General features: G+C 45.9%; 1 protein-coding gene across 6 annotated transcripts in view; it reads right to left on the minus strand.

Moving 5' to 3' along the window:
- The window catches only part of NUMA1 (nuclear mitotic apparatus protein 1), a 503,280-nt gene that overhangs the window by 272,942 nt on the left and 215,376 nt on the right, over positions 1-14,962 (minus strand). For all 6 annotated transcript variants that reach the window (XM_029602025.1, XM_029602029.1, XM_029602028.1 and 3 more), the window contains exons 9-10: positions 1,554-1,714; positions 546-660 (exon numbers count right to left, since the gene is read on the minus strand). In XM_029602025.1, coding sequence (XP_029457885.1) covers positions 546-660; positions 1,554-1,714 — 276 coding nt within the window. The remainder of the gene's footprint in view (positions 1-545; positions 661-1,553; positions 1,715-14,962) is intronic.

Consider the following 14,962-nt stretch of genomic DNA (forward strand, 5'->3'; position numbering starts at 1 on the left):
ATTTAGTTGTAATTTGCATAGCTAAACAATGTTTAGACTTTAGCATCCTTCCCCTTTATATTTATCTCATCCATGGAGCCAAGAAGTCTGAACAGTGTAGTCTTGAGCAAGTTTGCAACAGTTATTACATATCTTTATTTTCATTATAATCTAAGAATGGGTTACGGTCTACTTAGGAGAGGTCGATCAGCACGAGTTAGGAGAGCAGGTGCTCAATAATGAGCGCCCATTTTCTGTGCACAGATATTGTATTGGCCTGAATATGGCTAGAAGGCGGCATATTAACCACATTTAAGGGGAACGCTCCCAGAAGGCTGTTTTGGGCGAGATTGGAAAACATGGGCAGATTGCATTTTGTTATTTTTCATGGAAAATCCACCTGCACAAACAGTGGGTGTAAAACTTCATGCAGGACAGTCTGAAAATGATCCCCACTATCATCTCTCTCAATTTTTCTGGAAGGAAGCAATATTCCATTGTCCTAATGTTTGACTGACATAATATGGGGGGGGTTTAAACCTTTTATTTTTCAAAGCATCTATTACCTTTCATTTTTGTTTCTGAGCTCTTCCAGCTCCTTTGGTTCTTGCTGGCTGGTCTGTTTCTCGCTGAGGACCATCAGGCGTTCTATCCGCTGCTGCATCAAGAAGATCTGTGCCTCTGGGAAAGGAGAAAGCATCACAAACAGCAAGCATGCACGGAGAGATGGGGGATGGAGAAGCAACGGTAGCTGAGATAACAGAGAAAGATGGGGCTTCATGACCGATAGGTCACACTTATATCCGTTCTACTTCCAAACCAAGGTTGGAAAAACATTTGTATTGCTATAAAAATATGAGCAGCCCATTCATCAGGTAAAAAGAAACAAGAAAAATGTGACTTGAGAGGTCTTCATCAGGATTGCAATGTGTGAGGGGAAGAGTATCAAAAAACTGTCTTCATACCTAATGTATTTAATCCTACATGATGGACCCTTGCTAGGGGCATAGCAAGCTACCTTGAAGCATTCTTTGGAAAAGTGGGCTAAAAAATCCAAGAATGAGTACAGTTTATTAAATCAATGGGATTATATGTGGGATTAAGACACCACATGGCAAACAACCAACCCCTCCACATTCAAATTACATCAAAAGAAGGAAACAAGCACATTATTATAGTAACAGACAGGAGAAAGATATGCTGAAATCTCATCAGGATCTCTCCTTTACATTGCAAGATATTTTTCTCTGGGATAAAAACATTTGAGTTTCTTTGATCACTGGCACCTAAGACAGGCTTCTTTACACACTACTGATGTGCAGGGACGCATGAAGCAGACTTGGCCATAATGAATTATGAGGCCACTTCTGCAATTTAGGCAATATCCGGGCCAGGGACTGGAGACAAACCTGCTTCCAGAAACTAGTGCGCAAAAGAACGTTAAATAGTAACAGAAAAATCCCTGTGGGTAACTCCACCACATAGGAGAGAGAGAGAGACTAAGAATAAGATATTCTTCTTCTGCTACAAGAGGTGTTACAACTGGCACCACAGACTGCCAAGTTCCTTCCTACCTTTCTCTGTCACTTGTTTCCTGTTCTCAGCCAATTCCAGCTCCAGCTCATCCCTCAGGGCTCTCCTCCATACAGCACTGCTTCTTCTCACGCGGCGCATCTGAAACTGCGGGGTGTGCAGGACATTGCTGCTTGGGGAGGCGGGGGAATCTGTGAGGTAACTGTAGGATGAAAGAACATAAATCCAGGTTCAACTGCTGCATATTCCAACTATCACAAAAACAGTAAAAAAAATAAAATAAAATTATCTATACACAGAGATATATAAACATACATACCACACACAGCTTGGCAGAAAAATTCCAGCTGTTCACATCTAGACAAAATTACAACAAACCAGAACAGAAAAAACACACCAATTTACAACTACATAACCATGATTATTTACTAAGAGCTGCTCTGTGCATCAGAAACAGTCTCCTCAAACCCAGATAAGTGTCAAATTCCTCCTGTGATTGCAAATATTCTCATGCATATTCATTAGGGATATACTAAAAACCTGGGCCGGGGGGGGGGGGGGGGGGAGAACAGGACGGGATATAGGACCAGTCTGAGCACCCCTGACTAAAAGAATGAAAACAATGCAATACTTGAAGCTGAACATATGTATGGAAAAACTTGCTTGCTATATACAGTGACTGCTGTAAATAGCCTGCCATTGTCCAATTAAATAAGGATGAACCACCAAGGGAAAGCAGAGGTTGCTTACCTTACAGGTGTTCTGAGGAGAGCAGGATGTCAGACCTAGAACATAGATGACAAAACCTGGAGCATTGGCATAGAAAAAACTGTCAAAGTTTCTAGAACTTTGAACTGAGCCTCACTGGGCATGCCCATGGCATACTATTATGCTACACAATCCACACACAGTCCCTTCAGTCTTTTATTTAGCAAAAGAAAACAAAGGAGACACCAACTCCATGGGGAGGTGGATGGGTTTTCTCTGTGAATTGACATCTGCTATCCTCTGAAAAACACCTGTTACAGGTAAGAAACCCTGCTATCCCAGAGGACTAGTAGGATAGCAGTCCTACACATTGGTAATCTCTAGCTACAGGCTTCCCCCAATGATAAAGGGGCAACAACAAAACCATTGCCATGGGCATAACCACGTTTTTGTCGGCAACACAGGCCTTTTTGTCTTATATTCTTAACCTATGCGGGGCAGCCTGGAACAAAAAACAAAGGGCTCTAGATGGGCAGAGGTGGCTTCTATACGTCAAATTCCGAAGGACAGATTGGTCAAGCCTACTGCAATCCCTATCCAACAGTAATGAGATATATGATAAGAAGTAGAGAGAACTCAAGTTGTAACCTGGCAGATCTCCTCCAAAGGAACCTGATTGTAGGTAATCCATTGATGCTGCCATGGCTCAGACAGAATAGCCTTGCCATAGCCAACCAGATTCAACCCACCGGGCATAAGAGAAGGTGACTATAATTCTTCTAAGCCAATTAGAGATAGTTTGTCAATGGTATCCCCAGCTTGTTTGCATCAACGAAACAAACTTGGGTGGATTCCTATGGTCTCAGTCCCACTCCAGGGAGAAGACCAAGGTCTCTCTTGCAGTCCAAACTGTGCAGTGCTTGCTCACATCGGTGACAATTATGGCCTGGGAAAAACTGTTGGAAGAACAGTTCGACTGATAAGATGGAATTCTGACACCACCTTCAGCAAGAACTTAGGATGGGTTCACAAGACCATCCTATCATGAAAAACTCGGTTTAAGGTGGATAAGTTACTAAAGCCTGAACCTCAATGACCCTGCGTGCTGAAGAGACTGCTACACCAAAAATATGACCTTCCAGCTCAGGTACCTTCAGGACATGGAAGTGCAGTGGCTTCAAAAGAAGCTTTCATCATCACCAGCTAGGCCAAAACCACACTGAGCTCTCATGACATAGCATGAGGCCTAATGGAGGCTTCAGATGAAACAGACTCCTCAAGAAATGTACAATAAAGGGTTCCGGAGATGGGGTTACCTTCTACATGGTGATGGTATGCGCCAATCCACTAAGGTGGACCCTTACTGAGGTGGTCCTAAGACCAGTGTCAGTTAGATGTGTAGAAGGTAATCAAGAAGTTTTTGTGTGGAAAAGTCAAAAAGGCTCTAGGGGCTGTTGTTCACACCACATAGCAAATATTTCTCCACTTTAGTCCACAGGGACTTTTTACTGGAAGCTTTTCTTGAAACCAAAAGAACACAAGGCAAAGTGTAGGTGGATTTAAAAAAGGTTTGGATAAGTTCTTGGAGGAAAAGTCCATTAACTGCTATTAATCAAGCTGACTTAGGGAACAGCCACTGCTATTACTGGCATCAGTAGCATGGGATCGTCTTAGTGTTTGGGTACTTGCCAGCTACTTGTAGCCTGAATAAGCCACTGTTTGGAAACAGGGTCTGGGCTTGATGGACCTTTGGTCTGATCCAGTATGGCAACTGGAGAAATTACTTACCTGATAATTTCGTTTTCTTAGTGTACACAGATGGACTCAGGACCAGTGGGTTATGTGCTCTTCTTCTAGCAGATGGGAGACTGAGTCCAGATTTCAAAGCTGAAGTCGTCTAGATATACCCCTGTAGTGACCTCAGCTCCTCAGTATCCTCCTCGAAAAGCCATTGTGGACATATATATATTGGCTAAATACAACAAACTTGATTCAAAGTGGAGCCCACCAGTGCACTTACCAGCAAAACACCAGTCGTATTGCAGGTGCCCTGGACTAGGGGTAGGCATTAGCTACCCGTATTTGTATAGCATCAAGGTTCGCTTCTCAGATTCTTCCTTGGCACTTTCTCCTGGGCAGCTGTGGGCGGGATACTGAGACCATCTTTCTACACTAAGGAAAGTGAAATTATTAGGTAAGTAATTTCTCCATTTCCTAATGTGTAGCCAGATGCACTCAGGACCAGTGGGATGTACAAAAGCTACTCCCGGACGAGGCGAGAGGCTGCCCATGGCCCACTTAGTACTGCCTTTGCGAAGGCTGTGTCTTCTCTGGCCTGGACATCCAGGAGGAAGAACTTGGAGAAGGTGAGTAGGGAGGACCACCGTCACCACTCGACAGATCTCGGAGGGCGCCAGCAGTTTGGCTTCTGCCCAAGATTACTGCCTGGGTCCTAGTAGAATGAGCCTTACCCTGCAAGGTTAAGGGCTTTCCTGTCTCTATGTAGGCTGCCTTGATTACTTCCTTGATCCAGCGAGCTATGGTCGCTTTGCCTTGATTCTTCCCGCTGTGGAGAACAAACAAGCGATTCGTTTTGCCCACCGGTTCCGATTGTTCCACGTATTGTACCAGGAGTCTGCAGACATTTAGATGGCGAAGAAGGCGGGAGACTTCAGAGTCCTTATGTTCATCCGGAGATGGTAGGGAGATGGCTTGGTTCAAATGAAACTCTGAGACCACTTTCGGTAGGAAGGAGGGGGACGGTGCGAAGCTGTACCATTCCTGGAATGAACCTAAGGAACAGGTCCCGACAGGATAGTGCCTGTAGCTCAGAGATGTGACGGGCTGAACATATTGCCACCAGAAATACCGTCTTCAATGTTAAGAGGCGTAGTGACAGACTGCGCATTGGTCTGAAGGAAGCCCCCGCTAGAAAGTCCAATACCAGATTGAGGTTCCATAGAGGAACCAGCCACTTTAAGGGTGATTGAAGTTGCTTAACCCCTTTTAGAAAACGGGCAAAGTCCAGATGAGTTGATAGACGGATTCCGTTCACTTTGGCTCTGAAACAGGAGAGGGCTGCTACTTTGAACCTTGAGGGAGTTGAGTGACAACCCTTTCTTCTTCAAACTATCCTGTAGAATTTCCAGAATCATGGGAATCTTGGCTGTTCGCGGGGATAACCCCGTGGTCCTCGCACCAGGCTTCAAATAGCCTCCAGATCTGTATGTATGCCAGAGACGTTGTGAACTTCCACGCGGAGTAAAGGCGTCAATCACAGCCTTCGAGTAACTTCGCTTCTTCAGGCGAGGCCAGGTCTGGATGCGGGCGTCGATTCCTTGGAGTTTCGGGCTCTTGTCTGCGGCTGAAGAACCTGGAGACTTGGGTATTGAGAGGTATGGCCAGAAGGTCCATGGCTGGGGGCCCAGCGATTTACTATCAGTTGGAAGGCTCTGGTCGACAGCACCCATTCCCCCGGGTCCAGGCTTTCTCTCTGCTGAGGAAGTCCGCTGAGACGTTGTCTTTCCCTGCGATGTGGAAGGCCGAGATCCCCTGTAGGTTTTCCTCCGCCCATGCCATGAGGGGGTTCCTATCTCCAGAGACACCTGCTGGCTCTGGTTTCCTCCCTGGTGGTTGATGTAGCAACCACTGTAGCGTTGTCCGACATCAACTCGAATCGCTTGCCCTTAGAGCCTGTGGCTGAATTGCAGGTACGCTAGTCTGACTGCTCGAGCTTCCAGGAGGTTATGTTCCATCCCACCTCTTCCTTGTTCCATTGTCCCTGGGCCGTCAGTTCCTGCCAGTGGGCTCCCCACCCTCGAAGGCTTGCGTCTCTGGTGAGCACGATCCAGTTCGGTGGGAATAGGCTTACCCCTCTGCTTAGATGGTCTTCCTATAGCCACCACTGAAGCTGAGAACATACCTCTGCTGGTAGGTGGAGGCAAATTGACTAGTCTTGGGACAGTGGGTTTTGGCGTGACAGTAAGGAGCATTGGAGTGGTCGCATGTGAGCCCTTGCCCACTGTACAACCTCCAGGGTTGATGCCATGAGCCTGAGGACTTGAAGATAGTCCCATACCTTGGGGCACATAGTGGTCATCAATTGTCGTCATTGCTCCATCAGTTTTCTCCTCCTTGGGAGAGGGAGGAAGACATTCTGTTTGGTGTTGAAACGGGCCCCAGGTACTATAAAGACTGAGAGGGCTGCAGACTGCTCTTGACCATGTTCACGACCCAAGTTCCTGCAGTAGGTTCTTGACTCTGCTGGTCACCTGCAGGCTCACTTCTGAAGACTTCGCCTGGTCAGTCAGTTGTCCAAGTAAAGGTGTACCAAGATCCCTTCCTTCCTCATGTTGCCACCATGACCACCATAATTTTGGAGAATGTTCTGGGGGCAGTTGCCAGGCCGAAGTGTGGCACTCGGAACTGGTAATGGTGTCCCAGTACAGCAAAGCATAGAAAATGCTGGTGGTTTTGATGGACTGGGATGTGAAGGTAGGTTTCGAAGAGGTTTGAGGGAGGTTAGGAACTCTCCTGGTTGTACTGCCATTATTACAGAACGGAGAGTTTTCATGCGGAAGTGTATTATCCGCAGATGACTGTTGACGTTCTTGAGGTCGAAGATGGGTTGGAATGATCCCTCTTTCTTGGGAACAATAAATAGATGGAATAACGCCCATATTTTGCTGGGGTTTAGGTACCGGAGTTATAGCTTTCAGACTGAGTAGTCTTGTCAGAGTGGATTCCACTGCCAGTCTCTTGGTGTGGGAGTGGCAGGCAATATAAATTTGTCCAGAGGAATGCTGCGAAAACTCCAAAGAGTAACCTTCTCGAATGATGTTTAGTACCCATTTGTCCGAAGTGATTTCAATCCATCATGGTTAGAAGAGGGAAAGATGACCCTTATTTCCTCTTCCTGTGGATGGGTCAGCCCATTCTCATTGGAAAGCTCGGTTCGAGCCTGCCCCTGGACCTGTTCCTCTCTTGGTTTGTCAGTTCTGAAAAGACTGGGACCTTCCGGAGGGACGAGGTGCCTGGAACAACGAATTCCTGTAGGGTTGAAAGCGTTGGGAGCCTCTGCCCCTAGTTCTTCTGGGAGAAGGACGCTGGGATCTTTTTCCTCTGTCTTCCGGTAGCTGAGGCACTGGAGATTTGCCCCCACATGCTGGCTAATTTCTCTAATTCGCTTCCAAACAGGAGAAATCCTTAAAAGGCATTCTTGTGAGATTCGTCTTAGAAGCTGTGTCTGCAGACCAGTTCCACAACCATAACTGCCTTCTTGCTTCCACTACCGAGGCTACTCCTCTTGCTGAAGTACGCACCAGGTCTGAGCTTGCATCCGTCAGGAAGGCTGCAGCAGGTTTCATTTCTTTCTCCAGCATACGTTCCCTCAGAGAAGCAAGCAGGAGTGTGCCACCAGCGCGCAGCAGGAAGCGATCTGCAGTGTCATTGCTGTTGCGTTGAAGCCTTGCTTAAGAATGGATTCTAATAGTCTATCTTAAGTATCCTTTAAGAAGGGCATTTGGCAAAGTTCCTCATGAGAGGCTTCTAGGAAAATAAAAAGTCATGGGATAGGTGGCGATGTCCTTCATGGATTGCAAACTGGCTAAAAGACAGGAAACAGAGAGTAGGATTAAATGGACAATTTTCCCAGTGGAAGGGAGTGGACAGTGGAGTGCCTCGGAATCTGTATTGGGACCCTTACTTTTCAATATATTTATAAATGATCTGGAAAGAAATACGACGAGTGAGATAATCAAATTTGCAGATGACACAAAATTGTTCAGAGTAGTTAAATCACAAGCAGATTGTGATAAATTGCAGGAAGACCTTGTGAGACTGGAAAATTGGGCATCCAAATGGCAGATGAAATTTAATGTGGATAAGTGCAAGGTGATGCATATAGGGAAAATAACCATGCTATATTTACACAATGGGTTTCCATATTAGGTGGATAACACATTGAATCGTCAGTTCAGTGTGCTGCGGCAAGTCAAAAAAGCAAACAGAATGTTTGGGAATTATTAGAAAGGGAATGGTGAATAAAACGGAAAATGTGATAATGCCTCTATATCGCTCCATGGTGAGACCACACCTTGAATACTGTGTACAATTCTGGTCGCCGCATCTCAAAAAAGATATAATTGCGATGGAGAAGGTACAGAGAAGGGCTACCAAAATGATAAGGGGAATGGAACAGCTCCCCTATGAGGAAAGACTAAAGGGGTTATGACTTTTCATTCAGCTTGGAGAAGAGACGGCTGAGGGGGGATATGATAGAGATGTTTAAAATCATGAGAGGTCTAGAACGGGTAGATGTGAATCGGTTATTTACTCTTCGGATAATAGAAAGACTAGGGGGAACTCCATGAAGTTAGCATATGGCACATTTAAAAACTAATCAGAGAAAGTTCCCTTTTTACTCAGCGCACAAATTAAACTCTGGAATTTGTTGCCAGAGGATGTGGTTAGTGGCAGTTAGTAATAGCTTGTTGTTTAAAAAGGATTGGATAGTTCTTGAAGGAGAAATCCATTACCTGCTATTAAGTTCACTTAGAGAATAGCCACTGCCATTAGCAATGGTAACATGGAATAGACTTAGTGTTTGGGTACTTGCCAGGTTCTTATGGCCTGGATTGGCCACTGTTGGAAACAGGATGCTGGGCTTGATGGACCCTTGGTCTGACCCAGTATGGCATTTTCTTATGTTCTCCCTGAACGGGAATGGTTGATCGCTTCAAGACGGCGCAGACCATGGCGTCCACTTTCAGGAAAATACAAGTGTTCCTTGGTCACTGGTTCCAGAGGGTACAAGGCTTCCAAGGCCCAACCTCCTTTAAAGTTCGCTTCCGGGGCATCCCACTCCAGGTCAATCAGTTCCTGAATGGCTTCCATCATTGGGAAATAGCATGAGGCCTTTCGAAGGGACACCATGATGGGGTTCTTCTTTGGTTCCGCCATAGGGTCCGTGCTGGAATCCCAGAGTCTTCAGAGTCTGGGAAACAAGGGCTGGCAATTCATCCCTGTGGAAGAAGCGAAGCATGGTTCTGTATGGTTCCAGGCCTGGAGGGATTCCCCTTCCTCCAGTGAGCCACCATTGTCATCTGTGGGGTCTGGGTCCCTGTCAGGGAATTCTTGGTGAGGCAAGGCATGTCCTCGAGGCACACGAGCAGGGCCGGGAGGGTCAGGTGCTCCCAGTTGGGGTTCCACCCAGGTCGCAGCTAGGGCTGACTGCGCCTGAACAAAGGCTTGCAGTCCTTGGAAAAATTCCAACCAGGAGAAGCCCCTTGGGTCCATATTAAGCCCCAGGGGGAGTCTGAGTAGGGGCTTTTGAAATGCCCTCTTGTGGAGAAGACGCCATTTCAGAGTTGCTTAGGTCCGGGGTGCTGTCGTATGGAGTAGTTCCCAACCATCCTCCAACTGTGAATCGAGGTTTGGATGTTGACACAGGCTGGACTCCAGTTCAGGCTGTGCGGCTCTGATGTGGCAGGCTGTGTAAAGGAAGTGCCTTCTGAGCTTCTTTGCCACCGGTGCCATTGCCTCTGTGTATAGTCGCACAGGTAATGCGCCTCAATGTGCCTGTCCGCACTTATGCGCGCAGTAGATATACAAGAGGCTGTGCGCGCAATTATGCATGTGGCTACGTTATAGACGCACAAGTTGAGCGCTCAGACGGTCCCGGCCTGCCCCGCACGTACCAACGGGAGAGGATGGGAAGATGGCGCCAAAGCCCCCCCCCCCCCCCCCCCCCCCCCGGCGTGCAAGATGACGCTACTGAGGATCTCCACGTGTCGGGACCACTGCGCCGAAACGGGGCCTAACCTAACCACGGCTGCTCAACCTGATCGGTGTTCCCCTATTTACCTCCCAGATGGAATGGAGTCGGTACGGCGCGATGAGTCCGGAGACCTTAGATTAAGTTTCCTGCTTACCTGGTCTCGGCGCTTACCGGCCGTGTGCAGGGACGGTCTCCAGCTGCAGGGGAAGAGGGCTTAACCTTCAATGCCGCGCTCGGTTATGCACCCACTGCCTTTCAGCCGCTTTAGCGGCTAAGTCCACGCCGGGAGCAGGCTACTGGATAAAGGCACATCTCTAAGGGATCTCGAAATCACCTCAGGGAATTCTCAACTGGGGGGAGGACCTTTAGGTATCACCGCAGGAGAGCGGGGCTCAATTCTTTTTAAACAAGTTGGTAATAATTTCTTTTTTTTGCTTCAATTCGCTAACACTGTGCTGTTGTGGGGATAGCGTCCGCATCTGCTAGGAGATGGAGAGATACTGAGGAGCAGAGGTCACTGCAGGGGTATATCTAGGGTGACGTCAGCTTTGAAATATGACTCCGTCTCCCATCTGCTAGCAGAAGAGCACATAACCCACTGGTCCTGAGTCCATCTGGCTACACGCTAGGAAATATGGTTTTTCTAGTAGCAATTTGTTCAGCCAGACTGATTTCAGAGCTTCAGGCTCTATCATTTAGAGATCCTCTCTTTTTCTTTCTTTTTTTTTTTTTTAATACTTTTTGATAGGATACAACAATACAGAAATGATAAAGTAGCACACAAAAAAACAGAACAAGTTAGCAATTGAATCACACACCTGGGAAATATTATAGCAATCAGTCAAAGCAGTGCCTCCATTGCCAGTAAGGCTTCCAAATGGTGTTCTAAGTCCCATGTTTCTTCAATAGTGAGAAGGAGATTTTTTCCATTATAGCAATATCTGTAACCACAGATTTCCAGTGCTCTATCAGGGGTGTGAAATTCCAATAAGCAGCAAACGTAACACACGCAGCATGTAACAGCTGAATTGACAAAAGTTTCTCAGATTTGGACGACCCAAAATTTCTCCAATCAAGGATCCAACTTGTTGCCAGAAGTTATGACCAATAGGACAGACCCAACACATGTGAACGTGGGATGTGGGCATATATGCGCGAGCATAGTGGGCCAGAGTTCTCCAAGTGATGCTCCACCACCTTACACAAATCTGGAAAAAATATATAGTTTGTCTGTTTGGCAGGGTGATATTCAGCTTATAATTCAGGGAAACTCTTAAAGTGACCATCCACCAGTATTTGGTCAAGGATCTGGGAGCCTGCTTCCTTAAAGCCTACAGAGAAGAACTGGATGGTAATCAGATAAATGAGATGATAAAATATCACTATCACATACAAAAGGCATGAAGAAGGAACTACATAGAAAGAAGTCTATTCTACTATAAGTATGATGTCGGGGAGAGTAATACATGTAGTCACGACTACTGGGAAAGCATTCTCTCCACCCATCGTGGAGATCATAGAAGTGTATGATGTTTTGTAAAGCAGCTGAAATCGGCATCGCAGAAGCAGAAGATCATCATCTATCCAATTTCACATTATGGCACAGATTCCAATCTCCCCCCATAAAGCAGAGTTGCTTACCTGTAACAGGTGTTCTCCAAGGACAGCAGGATGACAGTCCTCACACATGGGTGACATCATCGGATAGAGCTGTAAAACTTTTGTCAAAGTTTCTAGAAACAACAGAGTTTGCGAAAAATAAAACAAACCATAAGAAAACCAATTCTGCGGGGTGGCAGGCGGGTTTCGTGAGAACTAACATCCTGTTACAGGTAAGCAACTCTGCTTTCTGCAAGGACAAGCAGAATGGGTGATTAAGTAGCTCCAGGCCTCTCCGAACCTGTGCAGCAGAGAACAGGTGCCAACGTGCACAACTAGAGCTGCAGCAAACACAGGAGCAGGCCTGCACCAAAGGATAGGGCCCACAGTGGAAGAGTTAGGTTTTCATGGCTGGAATAGATTATGGAGGACAGACTGTCCAAAACGACTGTCCTACCTTCCCCATCCTTATTCAGGCAATAAGGCAAGGCAAAAGTGTGAAGGGAACTCCGGGTTGCTGCTCAGCAGATCTCTTGAATGGGAACTGCACACAAGTGAGCTACAGAGACAGACATGGCCCGGACAGAGTGAGCTTTGACATGGCCCTCTAGCTGCAAACCAGCTTGTGCGTAACAGAAAGCGATGCAATCCACTAGCCAGTGGGTTACAGTTTGCTTGGAGACAGCAACCCCCGATCTGTTTCTGTCGAAGGAGACAAAAAGCTGAGTGGAGGCGCGGTGGGGTGCTGTCTGTTCCAAGTAAAAGGCAAGCACCCTCTTGCAAGCCAATGTGTGTAGAGCACTCTCACCTTGGTGAGTATGAGGCCTCGGGTAAAAAAGAAGGCAACAAAATGGACTGGTTGAGATGGAACTCCGAAACCACCTTGGTAAGGAACCTTGGGTGTGTCCGCAGGACCACTTTGTCATGACAAAACTTCGTATAAGGTGGGTAACGACACCAAAGCTTGCAGTTCACCTACTCTGCCAGCCAATGTGACTGCAACCAAGAAGATCACTTTCCATGAGAGGTACTTGAGATCACAAGAATGCAACAGCTCAAACGGGGATTTCATGAGTTGCAAGAGGACCACGATGAGATCCCAGGAGACTGCTGGGAGCGAGTGGGAGGCTTCACTTGAAGTAAGCCTCTCATGAATTGGTCCACGAGAAGATGGCAAGAAATTGTTGAACCATCTGAGCCTCGATGGTATGCCCCTCTGGCACTGAGGTGAACCCTTACTGATGTGGTCTGTAGAACGGACTCAGAGAGGGACAACAGGTATTCCAAAAGTGCAGAAGAGGAGCAAGAGGACGGATCTAAACCGCGACCCTCGCACCAGAAAGAGAACCATTTCCACTTCAGATATAGGACTTTCTGGTGGAAGGTTTCCTGGACTCTAGGAGGACACGGGATACCCTCTGCAATAGGCCGAGGGCCTCTACCATTACCCGGTCAACATCCAAGCTGTGAGGGCCAGAGTCCGCACGTTGTGGTGATGGAGTCTGCCCTGGTCCTGGGTGATGAGGTCCGGAGCCGTTCCCAAACGGATTGGGGGTGTGCCAAACAAAAACACTTTGCAGTAGCAAATTATCAAATAGAAGAATGAGCTCAAACTGTGAGGCAATAGCTCCGCAGAAAAGAAGAGACTGAAGAGGGTCCCCATGTGGATGCATGGATAGCGGCATGCTCAGTGTACCTGTCAAAATTTCTGGAAACTTTGACAAAAGCTTTCCGTGCCGGGCTCCATCCAATGATGTCACCCATGTGTGAGGACTACCATCCTGCTTGTCCTTGGAGAATGACCTTATCTACAGGTTAAGACTTAAGGACCTTGAAAAACTGTTCAAAAAATTCCTCAGAGTATAAATTAGGGCCATACTGTAAATTTGAGTCATACAGTAAATACTGCCCTTAATTACAAATCTGCCTTCAGGATCTCAAAAAGTTCTGGTAATAGATATAAGAAGGGATTTATGAAATAAGATACAGGTTCCCAAACTCCTGGTGGCCTATGAAGCAGCCACTTTTCCCACCCAATCACGTTCTAACTTAAGATGTTCGGAATATGTCAGTTTCTTGAAGAAATATGTTAGAGCTAAGCTTTTTCAAGTGTTGTAATTTTATTTAGCATTTTTATATACAGATATTCATGTAACAAGTTACAAATCACTTCGGTTTACATTATAACGATAACCAGCACATAAGAATGCTCTGGTCCTCTTAATGATAGGGATTGGAGAGATCTCTAACATTCAATGTTAGACGGAGACATTGCATTCATTAGAGAAAGACTGAAAAATTACCATAAGCGACAAACACTCCTAAGACATGCCAGGTAATCAATCATACATGAGATATTAGTTTGCTTGTGCATACAAATCTAAACATTAGGTCGTACATCCTTTTTTTTTTTTTTTTTTTTTTTTTTTAATAAACAGAACTCCCCCATACAGCAAAAACAAACAGAACCTGGTGTGTAACAACCATAATAAGGTTCCTAGAAAAAGAAAAATATATCACCCACTAAATCAGCTTACCAAGAACCCAAAGCATATGCTCATCTGAGTAGGGTCCGAAGACAAACCCAGAATTTTCGCAACCCCCCCCCCCCCCCCCCCAAAAACAAAAAAACATCAACCAGATCCCTCTTTGTAAGAATAACCCTCCCCTTAGATAAGCTCAACCCATCAAACATATGCTTATTGCCATTATCGCTCCCAATTGCCCCCATTGGATTATACAACAAAATGTTCAAAAAGCAATTCTTCCCAAAATTGTCTGCAAAAATCATGCATACCATATAAAGCTTAAATGAAAAAAAGATCCCCAATATAAAAATTGTAAACTGTGGAACATAAAACCCCCCCCCCCCCCCACAAAAAAACATCCTTAGAGTACATAATCGATGAAAAAAAAATGGTCTACAAAAAAATAAATGCATGGTAAAAGTTCAGCCCCATTCAGCTACACTGAGTAGAAGGCTGCAACATGTATACAATGCCCAAAGCGACACAAAACTCGAATAAAATGCCTAGGGGAATCGAAAAAGCAAAAACTTGTCCAATAGTACGTGAAGGGGCCGTAGTATATCAGCAGTATGAAAAGCGAAAATCAAAGGAAAAAGATAAAGGGGTAGGATAAAGAATGAAACCCCAGGGTGGAACAGACAACGAAGTTATAAAAATGCAATGTCCACTGAAAGCAGACGTTCCCGCTCAATTCCATCCAGCAAAGAAAAACCTTACACCAGTTATGTAAAGAGATGATCAAATATGTTACCAGCGATCAGTGATTCCAGTAGGATCCATGTTAAGACATGGGATGTTACCCATACCTTCCCCTAAAATTGCTAATCTAAATAATGTG

This window comes from Rhinatrema bivittatum, chromosome 5, assembly GCF_901001135.1.
Source record: "Rhinatrema bivittatum chromosome 5, aRhiBiv1.1, whole genome shotgun sequence".
Classification (NCBI taxonomy): domain Eukaryota; kingdom Metazoa; phylum Chordata; class Amphibia; order Gymnophiona; family Rhinatrematidae; genus Rhinatrema; species Rhinatrema bivittatum.